The sequence below is a fragment of the Brachyistius frenatus genome, unplaced genomic scaffold, assembly GCF_029030835.1.
Source record: "Brachyistius frenatus isolate BFR_SWC_R1_liver_20210118 unplaced genomic scaffold, ASM2903083v1 Contig_183, whole genome shotgun sequence".
Lineage (NCBI taxonomy): Eukaryota > Metazoa > Chordata > Actinopteri > Embiotocidae > Brachyistius > Brachyistius frenatus.
In genome coordinates, this window is record NW_027210782.1 from 227,998 (window position 1) to 246,453 (window position 18,456).

At 41.5% G+C, this 18,456-nt stretch overlaps 1 protein-coding gene across 2 annotated transcripts; it reads left to right on the top strand.

Moving 5' to 3' along the window:
- Nucleotides 1-1,154: 1,154 nt before the first annotated feature.
- On the top strand, nucleotides 1,155-17,517 carry ercc6 (excision repair cross-complementation group 6). 2 transcript variants are annotated; one of them, XM_069717902.1, is made up of 22 exons: nucleotides 1,155-1,223; nucleotides 1,770-1,975; nucleotides 2,070-2,298; nucleotides 2,414-2,534; nucleotides 2,652-2,766; nucleotides 3,935-4,649; nucleotides 6,117-6,248; nucleotides 7,481-7,639; nucleotides 8,657-8,792; nucleotides 9,050-9,220; nucleotides 9,477-9,653; nucleotides 10,922-11,038; nucleotides 11,538-11,633; nucleotides 12,575-12,793; nucleotides 13,237-13,347; nucleotides 13,744-13,863; nucleotides 14,029-14,123; nucleotides 14,605-14,750; nucleotides 14,876-15,475; nucleotides 15,588-15,756; nucleotides 15,852-15,930; nucleotides 16,035-17,517. In XM_069717902.1, exons 2-22 carry the CDS (start codon nucleotides 1,780-1,782, stop codon nucleotides 16,503-16,505), a joined length of 4,374 nt encoding a protein of 1,457 aa, XP_069574003.1. In that variant the 5' UTR covers nucleotides 1,155-1,223; nucleotides 1,770-1,779; the 3' UTR covers nucleotides 16,506-17,517. The 2 variants fall into 2 exon arrangements, with proteins under 2 accessions (XP_069574003.1, XP_069574005.1); XM_069717904.1 differs by having other exon boundaries at nucleotides 3,938-4,649.
- The last annotated feature ends 939 nt before the right edge of the window (nucleotides 17,518-18,456 follow it).

Below are 18,456 nucleotides of genomic sequence, written 5' to 3' on the forward strand. Positions count from 1 at the left end.
CAGTGGAAATAAACTTCCTCTGAGATGCAGATAGTTGGCAATGCTCACATTTGTGACATCCATCGGGTGCAGGCTGCCCAAACCTTTGAAAAACAATTGCTTTGGAGGTAGCAAGGACGGAAGAAGTATTCAAGTCCTTTAGGTGAAAGTACTAATACCACACTGTGAAAATACAAGTAAAAGTCCTTCATACAAAACTTTATTTCAATAAAAGTATAAGTATCAGCAGCAAAATGTACTCAAACTGTCAAAAGTAAAAGTACTCATTGTGCAGTAAAATGTTCCCAGTCAGTGTTTCACTATCATAGCCTATATAATCATTTTGAATTAATATTACCGCTGCATTAATGTGGATGTTGCATTTTACTGCTGTACATGTTTAGGACTGAGCTAATTAAACTGCTTTATTTTAATCTACAGCAATGTGTCATTTTCTCTAAGATAAACACGTGTTTGTAGCATTAGTGTTCTGTAAGAAACACACGGCTCTAAAAAAAAAAAAAAAAAAAATTACCTTCATGAGCTCAGAAAAACAGTCCTGTATTTTTTTTAAATAGTTTGTTTAACTTAAGAAGTATAGGAGAATTTACTTAAATGTAATTGTTCAGTTTATCAGAAACAGACAAAATCTACACAGTTGGGGAGATATGGGCTCCACTAGGCAGAATGGGTATGAAAAATTATATTCTGAAAAGTAACTAAAACTGTCAGATAAATGTAGTGGAGTATAAAGTACAATATGTGCCTATGAGGCGTAGTGGAGTAGAGGTATAGAGGTATAAAGCTGCATGAAATGGAAATGAATTGAATTGTGTAGTCCTTGAGTAAATGCATAGTTAAATTCCACCACTAATATTGAGTGATAGGCTCCTTTACAGAAGAACAGAAGTTTTGACCCAGATGTGGCTGGACCTGCTCTGAGTGGACACGTGCATCTGATTGTTTCTTCGGCTGATTATGTCAACAACAATGACAAAGAGATACAAGTCTAAATGTCGGCCCAGACCAACACGTTTCACGGATTCAGCGAGTTCCTCCAGGGTTATTTCTCTGTTAAAATAAGTGGTTTTGTGGCGCCATCTAGAGGGTAAGAGCTGTGAACCAGCAGAGGGCGCTGTCCGACAAGTTAACCATTGACGCCTCCTCCCGGCACCGGAAGCCAGGAGGACGAAGCTTAACATAATAAACCAACAAGCCAGTGATGTTGTGTAACTGAACGTTTTGTGAGTATTCTCTGTCACTGTCGCTTCCACACGCGATTCAATCTACCAACTTCCACCCAGACAGCGGCGGACACACAGTCACCGCCTGTCGTAGGAAAAAGCATTTGGCGGATTAATCGAAGTCCCTGAACTGAACAGATGATGATGCTCGGCTGACTGTTAGCTTAGCGTGGTAGCCTAGCCACGTAAACAATGGATGCCTGTGAGAGAATATAAGGTTTAATGTCAACTTTGTGTCCGTGGTAAAAAAAAAAAAAAAAAAAAAAAAAACTCTCTATCGCATCGCTTTTTGTTGGACATTATTTAGCTAGAACAGGTACCGTGAATATATACATCGCCCTTTCAAGGTTTAACTCTTTTACATGATAATCAGCCTAAAATCCGTAAAACGTCAGAAACAAGTACAAGTACTACGTCCACCGTTCATAAAATAATGTAACACACAATAACTGTGCTTAGTTAGAGTATAGGTTTTTATTGAAGTTCTTTAAAAGCTTAGAGGAGACTGGTCTGAATGACTTGACGTCTGTTTTGTTTCCCTGACAGCTGCATCATCATGCCTGCTGAAGGTTCAGACGACCAGCTGCCCTGCTCGCTCTCCAGCCCGGCTAGTGCTGCCCTCACCCCGGGAGGGACGGAGGAGGATGGAGCTACAGGGGGCTCCGCGGTCTGTACTTTCCCTGAAAACAGCCAGGGCTCTGAGGCGGCTGCAGCCTACCCTGCCAACACTGGACCTGGGGATAGCAACAGCGGTGAGCCGTAGAGAGGGAAAACTGACTGATCAGAAGTATTTATGATGACATGCGCAAAAGTCACTGAATGTATTGATATCTGTTGGGCGTTCAGCTGGCAAAAGGTCCGGAGCCTTGCTTCAGATCGACCGACAGCGCATCCAGGCAGCGTCTGCCAGCTCTGGAGCTGATGAACTTCAGGGCCTCGGTGTGGCTGTCTATGACCAGGATGTCCTCGAGCAAGGTGTTCTGCAGCAGGTGGACGAGGCCATCCAGGAGGCCAGTCAGGCTGCTGCTAAAGCTGAGGCTGAGAAGGAGTACCACTCTGTGTTGGATGATGTCAGGTAAAGTACATCAGTTTTGAAGTGTCTTTTAATCAGTTTCTTCAATATTTCTGCAAATATTTCTGTTACTTAATTCATGTAGTAACAACAAACCTTTTAATCATCTGTGTCTCAGGTCTGTTACGGCGTCTCTAAAACAGATCAACAAGATCATTGAGCAGCTGTCTCCGTATGCGGCCTCCAGCAAAGACATCAGTCGGAAGATTGAATCTGTCAAACGACAGAAAGAAAATAAGGTGAAATACTAAATATGACAAGCATTATAAATACAATAATGTGTTTTATCTGATAATGTTATCATAACCAAATATTTATATAATTATAATAATAAAAAATAAAAACATTTAATTCAGGAGAAACAGCTGAAGAAAGTCAGAGCCAAACAGAGGCGACTTCAAGCCATTCTGGGAGGAGAGGACACTCAGCGAGTGGAAGCTGAGCTTTTGGCAGAGGATGATGAAGAGGAAGGTAATGTGTCTTTGTTTTTAACCTGTGGTACCTTTTCAATATACTGACAGAAAACATTGTCCACTCTTTAATAGCGGGACTCAATAATGACTCAAATCAGGCTGCTTCCCTGCTTTCTATAGATAATGTGAAACAGGGGTCATGTTCAGTACAAAAATTAAGCAGAAATGGAAACAATGCATGTTACTGTGGCCAAGGAGGCTATTCTGTGGCTTTCCTTGTATAAGAATTTGTCGGATACAAATTGAGTATCCAAAAAAAAAAAAAAAAATACTCTTCACAGTACATTGATGGGTGTTTGGAATATCAGGGTGTCTATATATGTTGGACCCTCGGCGGATTCTTGGTAGCTGTGTTACATTTAGTGTTCAATGGATTTTCTCCATTTTATCTATGTTGCTGTTTTGCAACAGACTATTGAGACCTGTTTGCTCCTGTTTGATGGGTGTGTCACTAGTGTAAATCATTAACTAACGTGAAAATATAACAGAATTATAATTTACAATTACAACATCATTGCAATTTAATGATGTCACCTTGTGCTCCAGAAAATTGTGATGGGCTTTTTTTTTTTTTGTGTAGCTTTTTTCTGATTACAGACTAACTGAAAAAAATAGGCAGATTAATCAGTAATGAAGATAGTAGTTAGTTGCAGGTCTAATGTCATGTAATACATAACCAATTCTGTTTTTCATATGTAGGGAGTTACGCTGTGTTTTGTTAGAGCTGAACATGAATCAAACAGAAATCACCTTGAGTTATGGCTGTCAGGGCAGCATATCTGAAAGTTGCTGCCCTTCATGAGCAGTTTGTCGTCTATCAAATGTGATTCATAGCTGATGTAAGATTCACTCACAGAAGTAACAATCACTGGTTGTTCAGCCTTAACAAACAAATATAGATATGCCTGCACTGTGTAAAGGGACGCTGTGGAGTATTTTCTTATTCATAAAACACACACAGCTCTTTCTTAATCCTTTAAAACCTTTTTGCAAACATGCATGTTAGTCCTCAAGTGCACACATTAGATGCAAACAGATGGGGACCCGGTAATGAAAACATTGCTCAGAAGCACTGCTGCTGGTTAAGAAAATACTTTAGGGCACAATTCAAGAATTGATACTGGACAGTTCTTTATCTAACTCTGCATTTGTGTGTGTTGTACCAGAAGCTGGGCCATCCACACTGGGAAGCATGCTAATGCCAGCTCAGGAAACCGAATGGGAGGAGCTTATACGGAAAGGTCACATGACCCCTTTTGGAACCCGGATCCCACAGAAGGAGGTTAAGAAGGGGCCTCGAAAATTGATGCTGGCTGAGAACTCTGCCTTTGACGAGTATTTGGCCGACCAGGCCAAGTTGGCTACCGAGAGGAAGAGAGTCCCTCTTCTAAAGAAAAAAAGAAGCTCTAGATTCAGCCCTAATGAGGAAGACAGGGGGACAACCAAAAGAACTGTTTCCTCTTCCAAGGATAAAAAGCTGAAGAAGCGCATGCAAAAGCTCCAGATAACCGCTCTGAAGGCCCATCCTAAGGCCCGGCCCAAGGCTGAGCCACAGCTCCCAAAACCAAGGAGGAAGCGTCACACTGAGGGAGAGGACACAGAGAGCGAGGGCTCCGAGTACCTGCCCAGTGATGAAGGAATAGATCCTGACCAAGAGAAGAGAGAAGCCATGGAAGAGGGCTTTGGGGAGGATGATGATGAAGAGTATGAGTTGAAACCTTACAAGGGGAAAATTGAACGGAGAGGGAGGAAGAAAGTAAAGACAAAAGACAGTGAGGAAGAATACAGTCCAGAGAGTTCAGATGAAGAGGAGAATGACAAAGGAAAAGACAAAAAACACAAAGATGATGGAGATGTGGAGTACTACAGGCAGCGAATAAGGTATGATCATGTGCTGTGAATGTACATCCTGCTAAAAAACTTGTATTTTTTTTATTGATGGTTGGATGCAAAGGTGCGAAAAGTTTTCATCAGCCAGTTCTCTGCTAAAGAGAAAGCAGAAATCCACGTCTGCAAATGACATGCTCAACAAACACCAGATTGAGCCTTTTACTTTGCATTACATTTGTGATGGCAGCGGCGCAAATGTGCTATTGTTATTCCTTTTACTTAAGGAGAAAAGCAGTTGGTTTTTGCTGGCTCCATAGTGCAGAAAGAGAGTTAATCCCAGATGAGATTGGCAGCTGTTTCTTGACTAAGCAAATTCACTCCCTGCTCTTCTTCTCTCTCTGCTCTCACACTGGCCTAATTATCCTCCTGCACATGGTTTTATACACTCACTCACTCTAATGCTCAAATTAATGGAAGAGCAGCCCTAATGAGATTTCATATTTATAGCTGCCAAATAAATTGTGTTGGCATGTGTCCTTTTTCTACAATATAGTGACTGAATGTCAATTCAACGGCATAGACACGGCGTGGATGGTGAGGCTAGCTTGTATGAGAAATGATATTATTAGAGCGGGCAGTATTTGTAGTTGGTTGGGGGTGGAGTGGGGGGCAGAAAAGTGTAATTAACTGAACCAATGCTTAGTCTTGACTTAATTAGAGAGTGTGGTCTCCCAGGCCCAGCAAAAGGACCAGTTTTGTGGCAGGGTGACAGGACCAGGCCCAAATGAAGATGGATTCTTATCCTCTACACCTCACACCTTTCTGGGGAACTCACACTACTAATTGTCTGTATCAATCTTCATTTACTGCGCGACGACTGTGCCTCTAACTGCCCTCTCTCCTGCACTATTAAAACGGTTCTCCTTTACATTTCCCTTTTTGCTGTAGATGTTCCACCGCTCAAGGGAAATACTAACATCTCAAAACGTTTGCTAGCCATACACCTGTGTAGACATGCCTCAGAATAAAGCACTGAGTGCAAGAGGCGCAAATAACCTCCATCTATCTATTCTCTGTATCCACTTATCCTGTTCAGGGTTGCCTGTAGCTGAACCTATCCCAGCATGCACAGGGTGGCAGCATACACCCTGGACAGGTTGCTTATCTACTACATGACTAATAGCTACAGACAGAGAGATCCAACTTGGAACAGTATTCATTTAAAATATCTCATTCAGCTTGGATCACCAAACAATTTCAATTTTGTATTTGTAACACAATAATAATCACTACAACTTTAAACTGACAGCATCAGCTGTCAAGTCTTCAGTGGTTTGATAGTACTTTAGTCCGTTCGAAAGATGAAGCAGGTTTTTGTTCTTGGTCTTCGAGCTCAGCTGGTTCTCTGTGCTTATGTATGTTCATTTATTTCCTGAAGATCATTTCACTAAAATCGCAAGACTCATTTGACCAATTAGGTGAGCTAATTCTTCATGAATTTATTCATTTTCATAACAGGAAATGGAAGCGGCAGCGTCTACGAGAAAGGGAGGAGAAGAGAGAAAGAGATGAAGAGCTTACAGATGATAGTGATGCAGAGTTTGATGAAGGCTTCAAAGTTCCTGGTTTCCTCTGGAAAAAACTTTACAAGTAAGTTGAATGTGAAACATTGATTTTGACCAAGAAATGTCTCAAATATCCACACATTTAAACAGAGATGTTTTACAACTATTTGTCTTATCTTAGAAAGTGATAGCAAAGATGTAACAGCTAGAAAACATTTGTAAGTGTGACGTTTATCTGTGTACTTTGCTCTGCATCACACCCACTGCCTCCACAGACTTTTGACCTGACGTATTAATGATTAAATTACCATTTGATCAAAAAGCTATAAACTTGCTGGGTTTACTGCTGCTATGTATTGCTAATAGTTATTGTTAAAAAAATAAATGCTATTGCTTGAAAAAAGAAAAACAGTATAATCACTTTGAGTTTTGCTTGATTTATAAATATAGGTTTGCCTCTAACTGTAATTGTATCTCTTCATCGCATCTTGTATGCTTTTTTGTTTGCCATGTCTTTTTCAAAACACATCATTTGTCATAATTTGATGTTTGCTTTTTTGTATGGATTTATACTTAATATAGTAGTATAATAATCCCGGTAGTAAAATTTACTTTAGGCTTGCAAGTGGTATCACTGTTCCTCACATTATTCATACATTCCTATAGTTCAGGGGTCTTCAACATTTTTCAGGCCAAGGACCCCCCCAAACTGACAGAGAGATGGAGCAGGGACCCCCTACTATATATACTGTATGAAATGGTGTTTTATATTAAACTGGAGGAGTGCAGGAGGCGTGGAGGGACAGGTCCAGGCTAGTCTCGCGCTGTGAGTGAACCGGTGTCCAGTTTGAGAGAGCTCCTGTGTGTCGCTGAATGTGTGCATTTCTGACTGAAAGATAACATCATCTGCCTCCATGTATCCATTTGCTACAATATGCTGGATTCATGTTAATGTGTATTTAAAGACATTTAAATTTGTGGGAAAAAAAATTTGGGCGGAAGAATATGAAAACAAAATATGAAAAATTGTCTAATCACCCAAAAATTTCACGACCCCCTGCAGTACATCCGCGGACCCCCTAGGGGTCGCGGATCCCCTGTTGAAGACCTCTGCTATAGTTGCTAGGTGATTATGCCATTTACTCTAACGCTAACTCATTATTAAAACTCACTGACCAACATAACTAAACCAGATTTAATTTGAAAAATATTATGATTGCCAGACCAGCCTGTCATGTGTGTTCATTTGATTGTACATTGTTGCTGTCACATGCAGATGTTTGACATTTTTTGCATTCATGTATATCCTATTTTCAGGTACCAGCAGACAGGTGTGCGGTGGATGTGGGAACTCCACTGTCAGCAGGCAGGTGGCATCCTGGGAGACGAGATGGGATTGGGTAAAACCATCGAGGTCATCAGCTTTCTGGCTGGACTGAGCTACAGCAAACTGAGAACAAGAGGGTCCAACTACAGGTACACACACGCACACACACGCGCACACACACACACACACACACACACACACACACACACACACACACACACACACACACACACACACACACACACAAACTGTGTCCAGAGACTGTGTGTCTGTATGGTATGAATATTTGATTAGGGGGATTTCTGCTTGAGAGTGTTCATCTGAATTATTAAACATGTTTCAATTATCAGACTCTTCACTTTCTTACTGCAGACATCAGAGAAAACACTGACACTCTCTGTGTGTGTGTGTGTGTGTGTGTGTGTGTGTGTGTTAGAGTGAATGTCTTGATGAACACTTCAAACGAATATCAGATTCATGAAGTGTGGGTGGAGCAGGTGTGGGACAACAAATCAGCTACAGAAAACCTGAGTGGTGACGATAATCTGTTTTTTACCGCACCAACGACACTCGTGCATTTAGTAGGTGGAGCTTCCCTAATGGTCAATACTCTGTCTACTATAGACGCCCACAAATTGATTGCTTGCAAACTCAATTATGGCCCAGTATCAATAGCTTCCACCAGGCAGAGGTTCATACCAGCCCATTAGTGTATCTGTGTGTGTGTGTGTGTGTGTGTGTGTGTGTGTGTGTGTGTGTGTGTGTGTGTGTGTGTGTGTGTGTGTGTGTTCTTGTAAATCTTCACCGAGAAGCTGAGGATAGGCTCATGCACGTTCCTGATTCATTTGTTAGGCACAGAGATGGACTGAAGAAGGAGATAAGACTGTTACATGGATCATTCTGTTGTTATTGTACACGTGCACTCATTTCTTTCTACTTCCTTTAAGCCTGAATACATAACACATTGTACATGCAAGCAAAGCACATTTTCATTTATTGGGAAAAGCCTTTTTATATCTATTATTTGGTATAGAAATGATGACTCTAATTTGCTTAAGAAATTTGCTGAGGTTAAGCAAAGGTAAATGAAGCGAGCTCCTTTGTTTACTCTTCTTTATCACAGGTTTGGGGTTAAACTTGTCTCTACGTTGTGTGTTTGGTTGCAGGTATTTTGGCCTGGGTCCGACAGTCATTGTGTGCCCAGCTACAGTCATGCACCAGTGGGTGAAGGAGTTTCACACCTGGTGGCCTCCGTTCAGAGTGGCAGTTCTACATGAAACAGGCTCCTTCACGAGCAACAAGGTAGATGTGTGTTGGAATTCTTAATTGAGCAAGAAAGTTTTCTACAGGGTCTTTTGTTCCTCTGGGGGGCACCAGAGGTCTGCTAATGCAGTTTTACCTCCCAATTTTCCCCTTTTCCCCCCCAATCTCTTTTGAAACCATGTTGAGCGAGTTGCCCCTCTTGAACACTCTTTGATGTACGGGGTGCAGATGGTTAGTAATTCCGCTGACAAAAAACGTAACTGTGGTTGGTTTCTATGTTTTTTTCTCTGTTACAGGAAAAGCTGATTCCAGAAATAGCATCGTGTCACGGTATCTTGATCACCTCATATTCAGCTGTGAGAAATCTGCAGGATGCTCTACAGCGGTACGACTGGCACTACATTATCCTGGATGAGGGCCATAAGATCAGGAATCCAAATGCTGGAGTTACCACTGCCTGCAAACAGGTATTGTTCTCACACATACATTTACACACAAAGTTCATGCAATAGCAATTACTTTTGCGTATGAATTTATTCTGATGGTGCATTATGAGTTGAAAGTATAGTGCAGCCTACCCCCCCCCCTCTTCTCATTGCTTTATTCTTTTGCACCATGGTTGTCATTAGAGCTTTTTTTCCCCCTCCTTTGATTGAAGCTATTTTCTGCCATTAATTATTGTATTGGAATATATAACTGACATTCTTCCTTTCTCCTTTCTAGTTTCGCACTCCCCACAGGTTCATCCTGTCAGGCTCACCTATGCAGAACAATCTGAAGGAGCTGTGGTCTCTGTTTGACTTTGTTTTCCCTGGCAAACTGGGAACATTGCCTGTCTTCATGGAGCAGTTCTCTGTGCCAATTACCATGGGAGGATACAGCAATGCCTCACCTGTACAGGTACGTGAACACACGCACAACATGCAATTAGGATATTTTTAAATCCTGTTCCTTAATCCTTTGTTTCTTAGCAGCCACTGATAATGGTGCTCCGATAGGTGATCCGTTAATCCAGCAATCCTAGAAATAAACCTGTAACAGTCGCATAAGGAGGAAGTGTCATTTAAAAACAGCAGTCGCACACATTCATTTATGAACAATTTTAGAGAACCAGATGGGAGCAGGTTAGAAGGAGACAGTGGAACAACAGAGTCATTAAGTGCAGTGCAGGATAATGTAGCTCCATGCAAAGGAACTTCAGTACATCCCTCGTGTGTGAGAGAGTGAGAGGCTAAAGTAGAGAGCCAGTGAGCTAAATTGTAGCCCTTTGTCATTAGTGTCCAATCGTTAATAACCCTCTGACTGTATAGATTTAATTATTTAAGCTGGCTATTGATGCTTCTTCCGCTGTCGATAATAAAAACCTTTACTAATTATTAATGTTATTAAATGGTCAGAGCGGGCAAAGCTCTGCTGCCTTATCCTCTTCTGGAAATTCTCAGAGCAGCACAGCAGGCCCTCGAATGATACATAAAGTGTGTGTATGTACAACTAGATGTATGTAAAAATCATGTTTGGGGTGGGGCTGTATGAGCATGTGGATGTGGGATCCATTACTGACGTGTGCATTTGTTAGCCCCATGTGAATCCTATCTGCTGCTTATGCCGAGATCATTTGATCACCTGCTACTCTCTTCTTTTTTTCCACTCTGACTTCCATTCAGCCCTAAATCCCACCATGCTATTGTCCCCTCCAGCTTTGCCAAGGGTGCCTTTGATCTCTCAGGGACCCCCAGTGAGTTCATGTTTAAAAGGCTAACTGGCTTTTAGCACTGACTCTATAAAAGGTGCAGCAGGTCATTTGCAGCAAGACATCTAGCGTGGGGTGGGAGCAAGTGTTTCTCAAACTCCGCCTCTGTTTTCCAATGGAGCTGGCCAGTAATAGTGATGAAAGAGAAGAGGAGGCCTCTGTCCCTTGAGACCAACAGCACTCTGATCAATGTTTAATGGCTTGTACAGCTGAGAGGGACCGCAACGTGAGGGAGGTGATGAGAGAGTAGAGATGGGTCTCCGGAACTATAAACCCTAACAGGTGTGAGGGTGTGTTCGTTTGACTCACTGAAGTGGAGGCTGTTTTTTTGTTGTTGTTGTTGTTGTTGTTTTTAATTTATTTTTTATTAAATCCCTTTGTTTATCCTAAAAGGTTTAACTCTTGAATGAATTTTTAGGTGCAGACGGCGTTTAAGTGTGCATGTGTGCTGAGGGACACCATAAATCCTTACCTGCTCAGAAGAATGAAGGCGGACGTCAAGGCCAGCCTCTCCTTACCTGACAAAAATGAACAGGTATTCCTCATTCTCTTAAGGCATTTGACCCAGCTCTAAGTATTGAACAGCCTCCGTCGCCTCGATCTCTCAACAGGGGACATGTTTATCTGATTGGATGTGACTGTATGTGCTACGTCTAAGGAGTATTTGATGAATGTGCATGGCCTTTGTCAGGTGAAGCCAGCTAATAAAGTCCTAGTAAAGTAAAAGGAGCAAGTATTCATTAATGTGGCCGGTCTCTGGTCTGTCCTCGCGGCTGACGCAGGTTGACTCCTCAGTCCACTTCAGCTCATTATGTCAGTCCCTCAGGACAGCAATGGCTTCAAAAAGCACATTGTTTCCCTCTAATTTCTCTTCTCCCACACTTCACTTCATCAAGGGGCCTTAAAGTGGATGTTCACTGCTCATTACGCACACTTACGCTGCCCTGTGTGTGTGTGTGTGTGTGTGTGTGTGTGTGTGTGTGTGTGTGTGTGTGTGTGTGTGTGTGTGTGTGTGTGTGTGTGTGTGCCTGTAGGTTCTGTTTTGCAGATTAACAGAAGAACAACGTCAAGTGTATCAGAGCTTCTTAGATTCCAAAGAGGTCCACCAAATACTAAACGGAGACATGCAGGTAAGCCTCACATTCGTATATTTAATATTTTTACTCTGTTGTTTTATTGCTTTTGCTGTACCTATAATGCTGCTGTAGTGAAAAAATGTCCCTTTGTGGGATTAATAAAGTAACTATCTATCTATCTATCTATCTATCTATCTATCTATCTATCTATCTATCTATCTATCTATCTATCTATCTATCTATCTATCTATCTATCTATCTATCTATCTATCTATAAGTGATTTCACTCGTTTGTCTGATGCTTCTTTTATTTGGGCTGTTTTCATCGATGCACACACATTGCAGGGATAATCAAGGAGGTCAAAGAGAAGACTTCCAGGAACAAGACATGCCTTATTCATTAAGTAACCAGCTAACTGACGAATTTCACTTTACCTCTCTCTCGCTCACAGGCATTTGTGTGTATTTTTATGAACCCATGCACAATTAAAGATCGCCACCTTGAAGTGGGATCTGTGGAATTTAAATTATTTTGCCATGAAATTTTTTTTTTAAACCCTAATAGCTTGACTTTAGTGTTCTTTGAGATGCTCACTTGAGAAGGTTGTACAGTTCTCACATTAGCCAGACTCCTGAGAAAGAGACTCTACCATTTATCACCACTGACCAAATGGACATGGTTGGAGAGCCACTGATTGTGCATACCCACACACATGGATATGCTCAGTGGTCACTCGCCGTCCATTAACCACCATTACTAATGCAGTGACCGTTGGGCCTTCATCAAGAAACATGGCCTTTTAATGTCAGTAAATAAATTATGTAACTCATTCCTAAAGACTAAAGTAAATGTGTTTATTTGTTTAAAGGCGCAGCATTCTAAAATGCAGTAAGATCTACCAACGTTTTAAACCAGTTCTGTCACCAGCTTGTGTTCATGAAGGAAGAGGTCTGTTTGACAACCTTTGTTCCTTTTTCTTTTTGTTGCTCCTCAGGTGTTCTCAGGTTTGATCGCACTGCGGAAGATCTGTAACCACCCAGACCTTTTGTCGGGCGGGCCCCGGCTGCTGAGGGGAATCCCTGAGGACCACCTAACTGAAGACGAACACTTTGGCTTTTGGAAACGCTCAGGCAAGCTGATAGTGGTGGAGTCACTGCTGCGTCTCTGGTTCAAACAGGGCCACAGGGTCCTGCTCTTCACTCAGTCTAGACAGGTTAGATCATGTTGCTCTTCACTTTCTGATCCCTGAGAAAATAGATGCCAAAATAAATGATTTTCTGAATGGTTTGTGTTGATGCTCTCAGACTGATTTTTGCAGAGACAATACATGTCATTTCTTCCCAGCTTCAATTAAACATCTTAAATTGTGATGTCAGCTATGTATTTGCTGCCGGCTACATACAAGCCACGTGTCTGTGTGAGTGTGTATATGTGATAGAGGCCCCAGCTGTTGCAGTCAATACCAATGAGATTATACCTCAGAGGGAACCTGAGACCCTCCCTGTAGGTATCTCTGTCCATGTAATATTAATCTGCTCTAATCCTTTTAGAGATAATCCAAACCTCAGCCCCTCCTTCCCAGTCTCAGCCTTGCTTTCCCTGTCTTGCTTCTTTCTGTCTGTCCCTGCTTGTCTTCATCATCTCCCTCATTTCCAGATGCTGCACATCTTGGAGGTGTTTCTAAGGGAGTATAATTACTCGTACCTGAAAATGGACGGAACGACCACAATAGCTTCCCGTCAGCCGCTCATCGCTCGCTACAACGAGGTAAGGATTAGTCATCCCTAATGGCCTTGAGTGTTGCCCGTGAAAATCCTGTCCTGGGGGACAAAATGCTTCACTGGACCCCGCTCACCCTGAGGTGGAAACACTAATTGATGACAATCTGTTGCTCAAAGTGCATGTACCCACTTCCCTATGCACGTTCGTCAGAACGATTAATATGTATTTTGAAAACTTGTCTTCAGTGTTTAAGAATTTAATTCTTACTTCTGAGCCAAAACAAGTTTAGCATGTTCTTTTCTTTAAATAAATAGGGTTTCATTTGAGACAACAGAAGATTGTCATCTTACGTACACTAAATTGAACAATTTGATGTTCAGATGATGATGTTCATTAATCACCAGAACCTTTTTTTTTTTTCTTTGCCTTTCATTGTTCCAGGACAAATCCATTTTTATCTTCTTGTTGACCACTAAAGTTGGAGGTCTGGGAGTCAATCTGACTGGAGCCAACAGAGTCATCATTTATGACCCAGACTGGAACCCCAGTACAGACACACAGGTTGGACAGACACACATAAAAAAAAAATTCAAAGAAAACATTTACTTGGTGTATTATTTCTCATGCGAGGCTTAACGTTACCTGAAGCAGTGTTTTTTGTCAGATAAAATTAAATATTTTTTGTCCACGTTGGTCATTCAATCGAAGGTATTGTGTTGTTCTTAGGCTCGGGAAAGAGCATGGAGGATCGGTCAAAAGCAGCAAGTTACAATCTACAGACTGCTGACTGCAGGGACCATCGAAGAGAAAATCTACCACAGGTCAGACAGCACTTCATTACAAATAATATTCAATCACAGAGCACAATAAAACAGATTACAAAATCCTCTGTCAGCTTTGGGGCTTTCTATCACCCCGTCTTCCATTTTAGTTGTCTTTCCGTCTGCTTCATACATTCATGAATATTGGCAATGACATGACTAATTGCTTACATCACTGCTGTATTACTACTTGCACTATCCCACTTCTCAGTAATTGAAAAGCTTTCCTGCATTATTAAATGGCCAATTGAGGACTTCTAAACTGTTGCTCTGTTTGTTTTGTGTCTGTAAAGTGCTTTCAAACAGCAAGGTGGAAGAACTGAAACAGATTCTATTTTGATACCTGCAGCAGTGAGGTTAACTAATTTTCTCATCCATCAGCCAAACTACTCTGTTGTGACGGGGGGGGATCCGGGTTGCCTGCTGAGTTAGAATAGCAAATTACATATAAGTATCTAATTCTGTATCTGTTGTGATTCAGGCAAATCTTCAAACAGTTTCTCACCAATCGTGTTCTGAAGGATCCCAAACAAAGACGCTTCTTTAAGTCTAATGATATCTATGAGCTCTTTACTCTGTCTGACCCTGATGGAACTCAGGGAACAGAGACCAGCGCCATATTTGCAGGTCGGTAGATGCTTTTCATTTTTCCAGTTTGATCTGTACTGTCCAGTAATTACATGACCGGAATCTCTTCCAAAAATAAGTTTGAAAGAATTCACCTGACATGTTTTGTTTTTATCCTCAAACAGGAACTGGCTCTGATGTCAAAGCACCCAAGAAACTCGAAAGGCCGAGGCCATCACACACAGTAAACCATGGCAGCCACACACATAAACACTCCTCAGCACACTTGAATGATACGGATGCAGACAGCAGAAATTCAACAGACACTCCTGCATTAAGAGATGGAAACACCTCTCCATGCAGTAAAACTTCTCAGGGTGAACCAAATGTCCCGATGGACAGTCAAAGCACTAACCACAATGGTGTGGATGTCATGCCATATATTTCAGCAAATACACTGCACAGTGGACAAAATAGTAACAGAGGCTGTGACGCAGCGATGAAAAACTCAAACTCAGCCAGCTATCAGCATCACAAAGACAAAGACTGTGCCCTGACGAGCCCACAGAAACACAGACAGAAGACAAAGCACTGTGACTCAGCTGATTTGGACAAACACAAACATAAGAAACGCAGACACTCCCGGGATGCTCGATTTGAAGGCCGCCGCATCTCTCATTTGGTAAAGAAAAGGGCTTTTCAGAAGGAGGAGAGGGAAGACAATGCGACACAGGACCAGAAAAAATCTGACGATTACGTCTTGGCGAAGCTCTTCAAGAAATCTGGTACGCTTTTTGTGCACAAACCATCTGCCATATTAGTTGTTTTTTTTAAGTAAGTCTCACAAAACAGGAAGCTTGTTTGTTGATGTTACTTGTCTTCCGTGGTCTTCTTCAGGTATCCACAGTGTGATGCAGCACGACACCATCATGGAGTCGTCCAACCCTGACTATGTTCTTGTGGAGGCAGAAGCCAACAGGGTGGCTAAAGATGCCCTTAAAGCTCTTAAGATTTCTCGGCAGAAGTGCAGACTGCCCTACAATACACCTCCGCCTCCACCAGCAAAGTACGTAGTCTCACACTGGCACTGTTTGGTTATCGCTTCGGTACTCTCATTTCAAACAAACATATTTCAGTTTTTACCTTTTGTTGCTCTCTTAGAAAACGTTTTGGACAGAAGAAGAATTCTCTCTTAGCTGCTCCGTCTGTTCAATCTGTCCCCACTCCGACCAAATGCAAGGTAACCCGCAGTGGTGTTATGAAATGATATTTACATGATTGTTATGACAGATATTTTACATTTGTGATGCCAAGTTGTGTATATTAATCGGTTTCTCTATTTAGGATGCTGCTATTATAAAGAGATCTGTGTTAAAGAAACCTGGCTCAGGAGCTCATTTCAGCGGGGAGGGGGCAGAAAGTGACTCAATCTCCGCCTCGCTCTCCTCCTCCTCTCTGCTGGCCAAGATGAGAGCCCGTAATCACCTCAACACGCCCTCCAGCCAGAGAGAGGAGGCCGAGGAGGAGGAGGAGGAGGACGAGGAGGGCTCCGGAGCTCCAGGAGCTCCAGGAGCAAGCGGCCCTCCTGCTCCACCCACTGAGCATGACGAGCTGTTGGTGGATCTGCGCAACTTTGTTGCCTTCCAGGCCAATGTGGACGGACAGGCCACCACCCAGGAAGTGCTGGAGTATTTCAAACCCAGACTGACTCAGAAACAGGCGCCTGTCTTCCGAGAGCTCCTCAGGAGCATCTGTGACTTTCACAGGACCTCTGGCCAGGAGGGCATCTGGAGACTGAAGGAGAGCTTTTGTTGAAAGCAAGATCAATGCTTTCAGCTGTTTGAATACTTGTCAGCTGTGAGTTTGTCAACATCAAACCTTTCTTTCTTTTTGTTTATTTGTTTTTGTTTACTTTTTGTTATCTTCTGTCAAATTGAGAGATATCTGTCCAAGGCACTTAACTTCCTAATGGATCATTTACATAATTTGTGAAGAAAGGACCATATATTAAGAAAGCCATTTTGCAGTACAATGAAGTATTTCATTTTCTGATAAAGTCGTACAATTATCAGTTCACTAAATCTTTAATCAAAAATCTGTCTTTAATTTATTTGAGCGGTTACGTGATTTTATTTGAGATTTGTGCTCGTTTGTTCAAGCATTATTGCAATTGTTTGTAGCTGGTTATACTTGAATTCTGTTTTTTTGTAAATTTGTATTTACCTGAAAGTTTGAACTGTATTACCCTGAGTAGTTTCATACTCAGAGATTTGTTGTCTGCATCTACATTTTGTATTTAATCACCCTCACTTGTCAGATCTTGTAATATGCTTTGATAAGGTTTAATAGGGGAGTAGTGTGTCATTTTGTGAATAAGATTTTACAAAAATTACACGACTAGATTTTGTAATGGCTGACTTCTCAGTACACTGTAGTCATGGGTGGGGAATGGGTTACTTCAAAATATATTCAAATAACTTACCTCAATTATCTGTGAAAAAATTGTGAAAAAGTATTTTTTTTACTGTGTTTTATAATAACTAGATATGATGAATTGTCTTGCATACTGTATATTGTATGCAATAAACCTCTGTAACCTCATGCTTTTTTTTTTTAATGTTTGGCTATTTTGAATTTAGAGGAAAAACAAAACCTACTGAATTAATCTGTAACAATGTAAAACATAATTGTACTTTATGATCTGCCTGTAATTGCAGGTTTCCAGGAAAACAATAGGCAGTTTTGGACCTATTTTTCCAGTTTTGATGAATTTCCATATTTACCACAAGAATGCTGGTAAGAAAAATAAAAAATATTTTGAACCCAACTTGATAGGTACAAATTTGGTATAACTTGAGATAAGAGTTTTGAAAGATAATGACTGACTTTTACTGAAGTGTGATTAAAGTGTGGCGCTGACCAAGGTCCTGAAATGTTGTCTAGTACAGAGCTGTAGATTTTATTCAGGCCTAAACATGTGACGCCAAATATGCAAAACCTAGTTAAAGTTTATTTGTAAAATTGTCTCTACCAGCGGAGATGAGAGGGTAATTTCATTTAGTCGTTTAAGCAATCATCAGAGGATGGAGGGAAAGGCGCTGACAGGAAGCAGAGACGCACTTCAGGCCTGTACTCTTGTCAGAGTTGTCTAGACCAAATATTGGGATAAAGTTATCAACCGTTATTTGATTTCAATTTTCTCCACGCACCTCACCGAGGTCATAATAACAACTTTATTTTCAGTGGTGCATAAATTAATTACGCGCATTTAATAACTAAAATATCATTATATTCCCCCTTTAATAACATAAACGCTGCACGCCAGGGAAACCCTTAATAGCGCGGGGCCCTGTAACTGGCCATTATCCGCCTGTAATGATATTACAGAACCAATTACGCGCCATTAGAAGGGATTTTCTGCACTTTATGTGGTTTAGTCCAATCCCGCACTCCTCTTCTAAATTTCAGCTGCTTCTCGAAGCCTCATTTTGCCTCCACCTCAGAGACGCATGGCGTCTGCGCTCTGTCGTCCCAGATGCGCTTTAAAACTAATTGAAAGGGTCCCGTAGCAGATCATTTATCTGAGGAAGCGAAATAAATCGCAGGACCCCTTGCTGTGAACAAAATCAAAAATTTGGCCTTGTGAGTGTTCTACATGCGCAACCCCTTGTAAAGTGGACCCCCTAACACACCCTGACGAGCAATTAACCCACCCGACAGTCAATCTAAAACCCAAAAGCAGTCATCCTCCTTTTTTTAATATATG

Bases quoted from the DNA above. Each gene is read 5' to 3' on its own strand.
- ercc6 (XM_069717902.1), top strand. From the start codon at position 1,780: ATGCCTGCTGAAGGTTCAGACGACCAGCTGCCCTGCTCGCTCTCCAGC. The intron at 4,650-6,116 runs GTATGATCATGT...TTTTCATAACAG, and splicing joins TACTACAGGCAGCGAATAAG to GAAATGGAAGCGGCAGCGTC. The intron at 13,348-13,743 runs GTAAGGATTAGT...TCATTGTTCCAG, and splicing joins TCATCGCTCGCTACAACGAG to GACAAATCCATTTTTATCTT.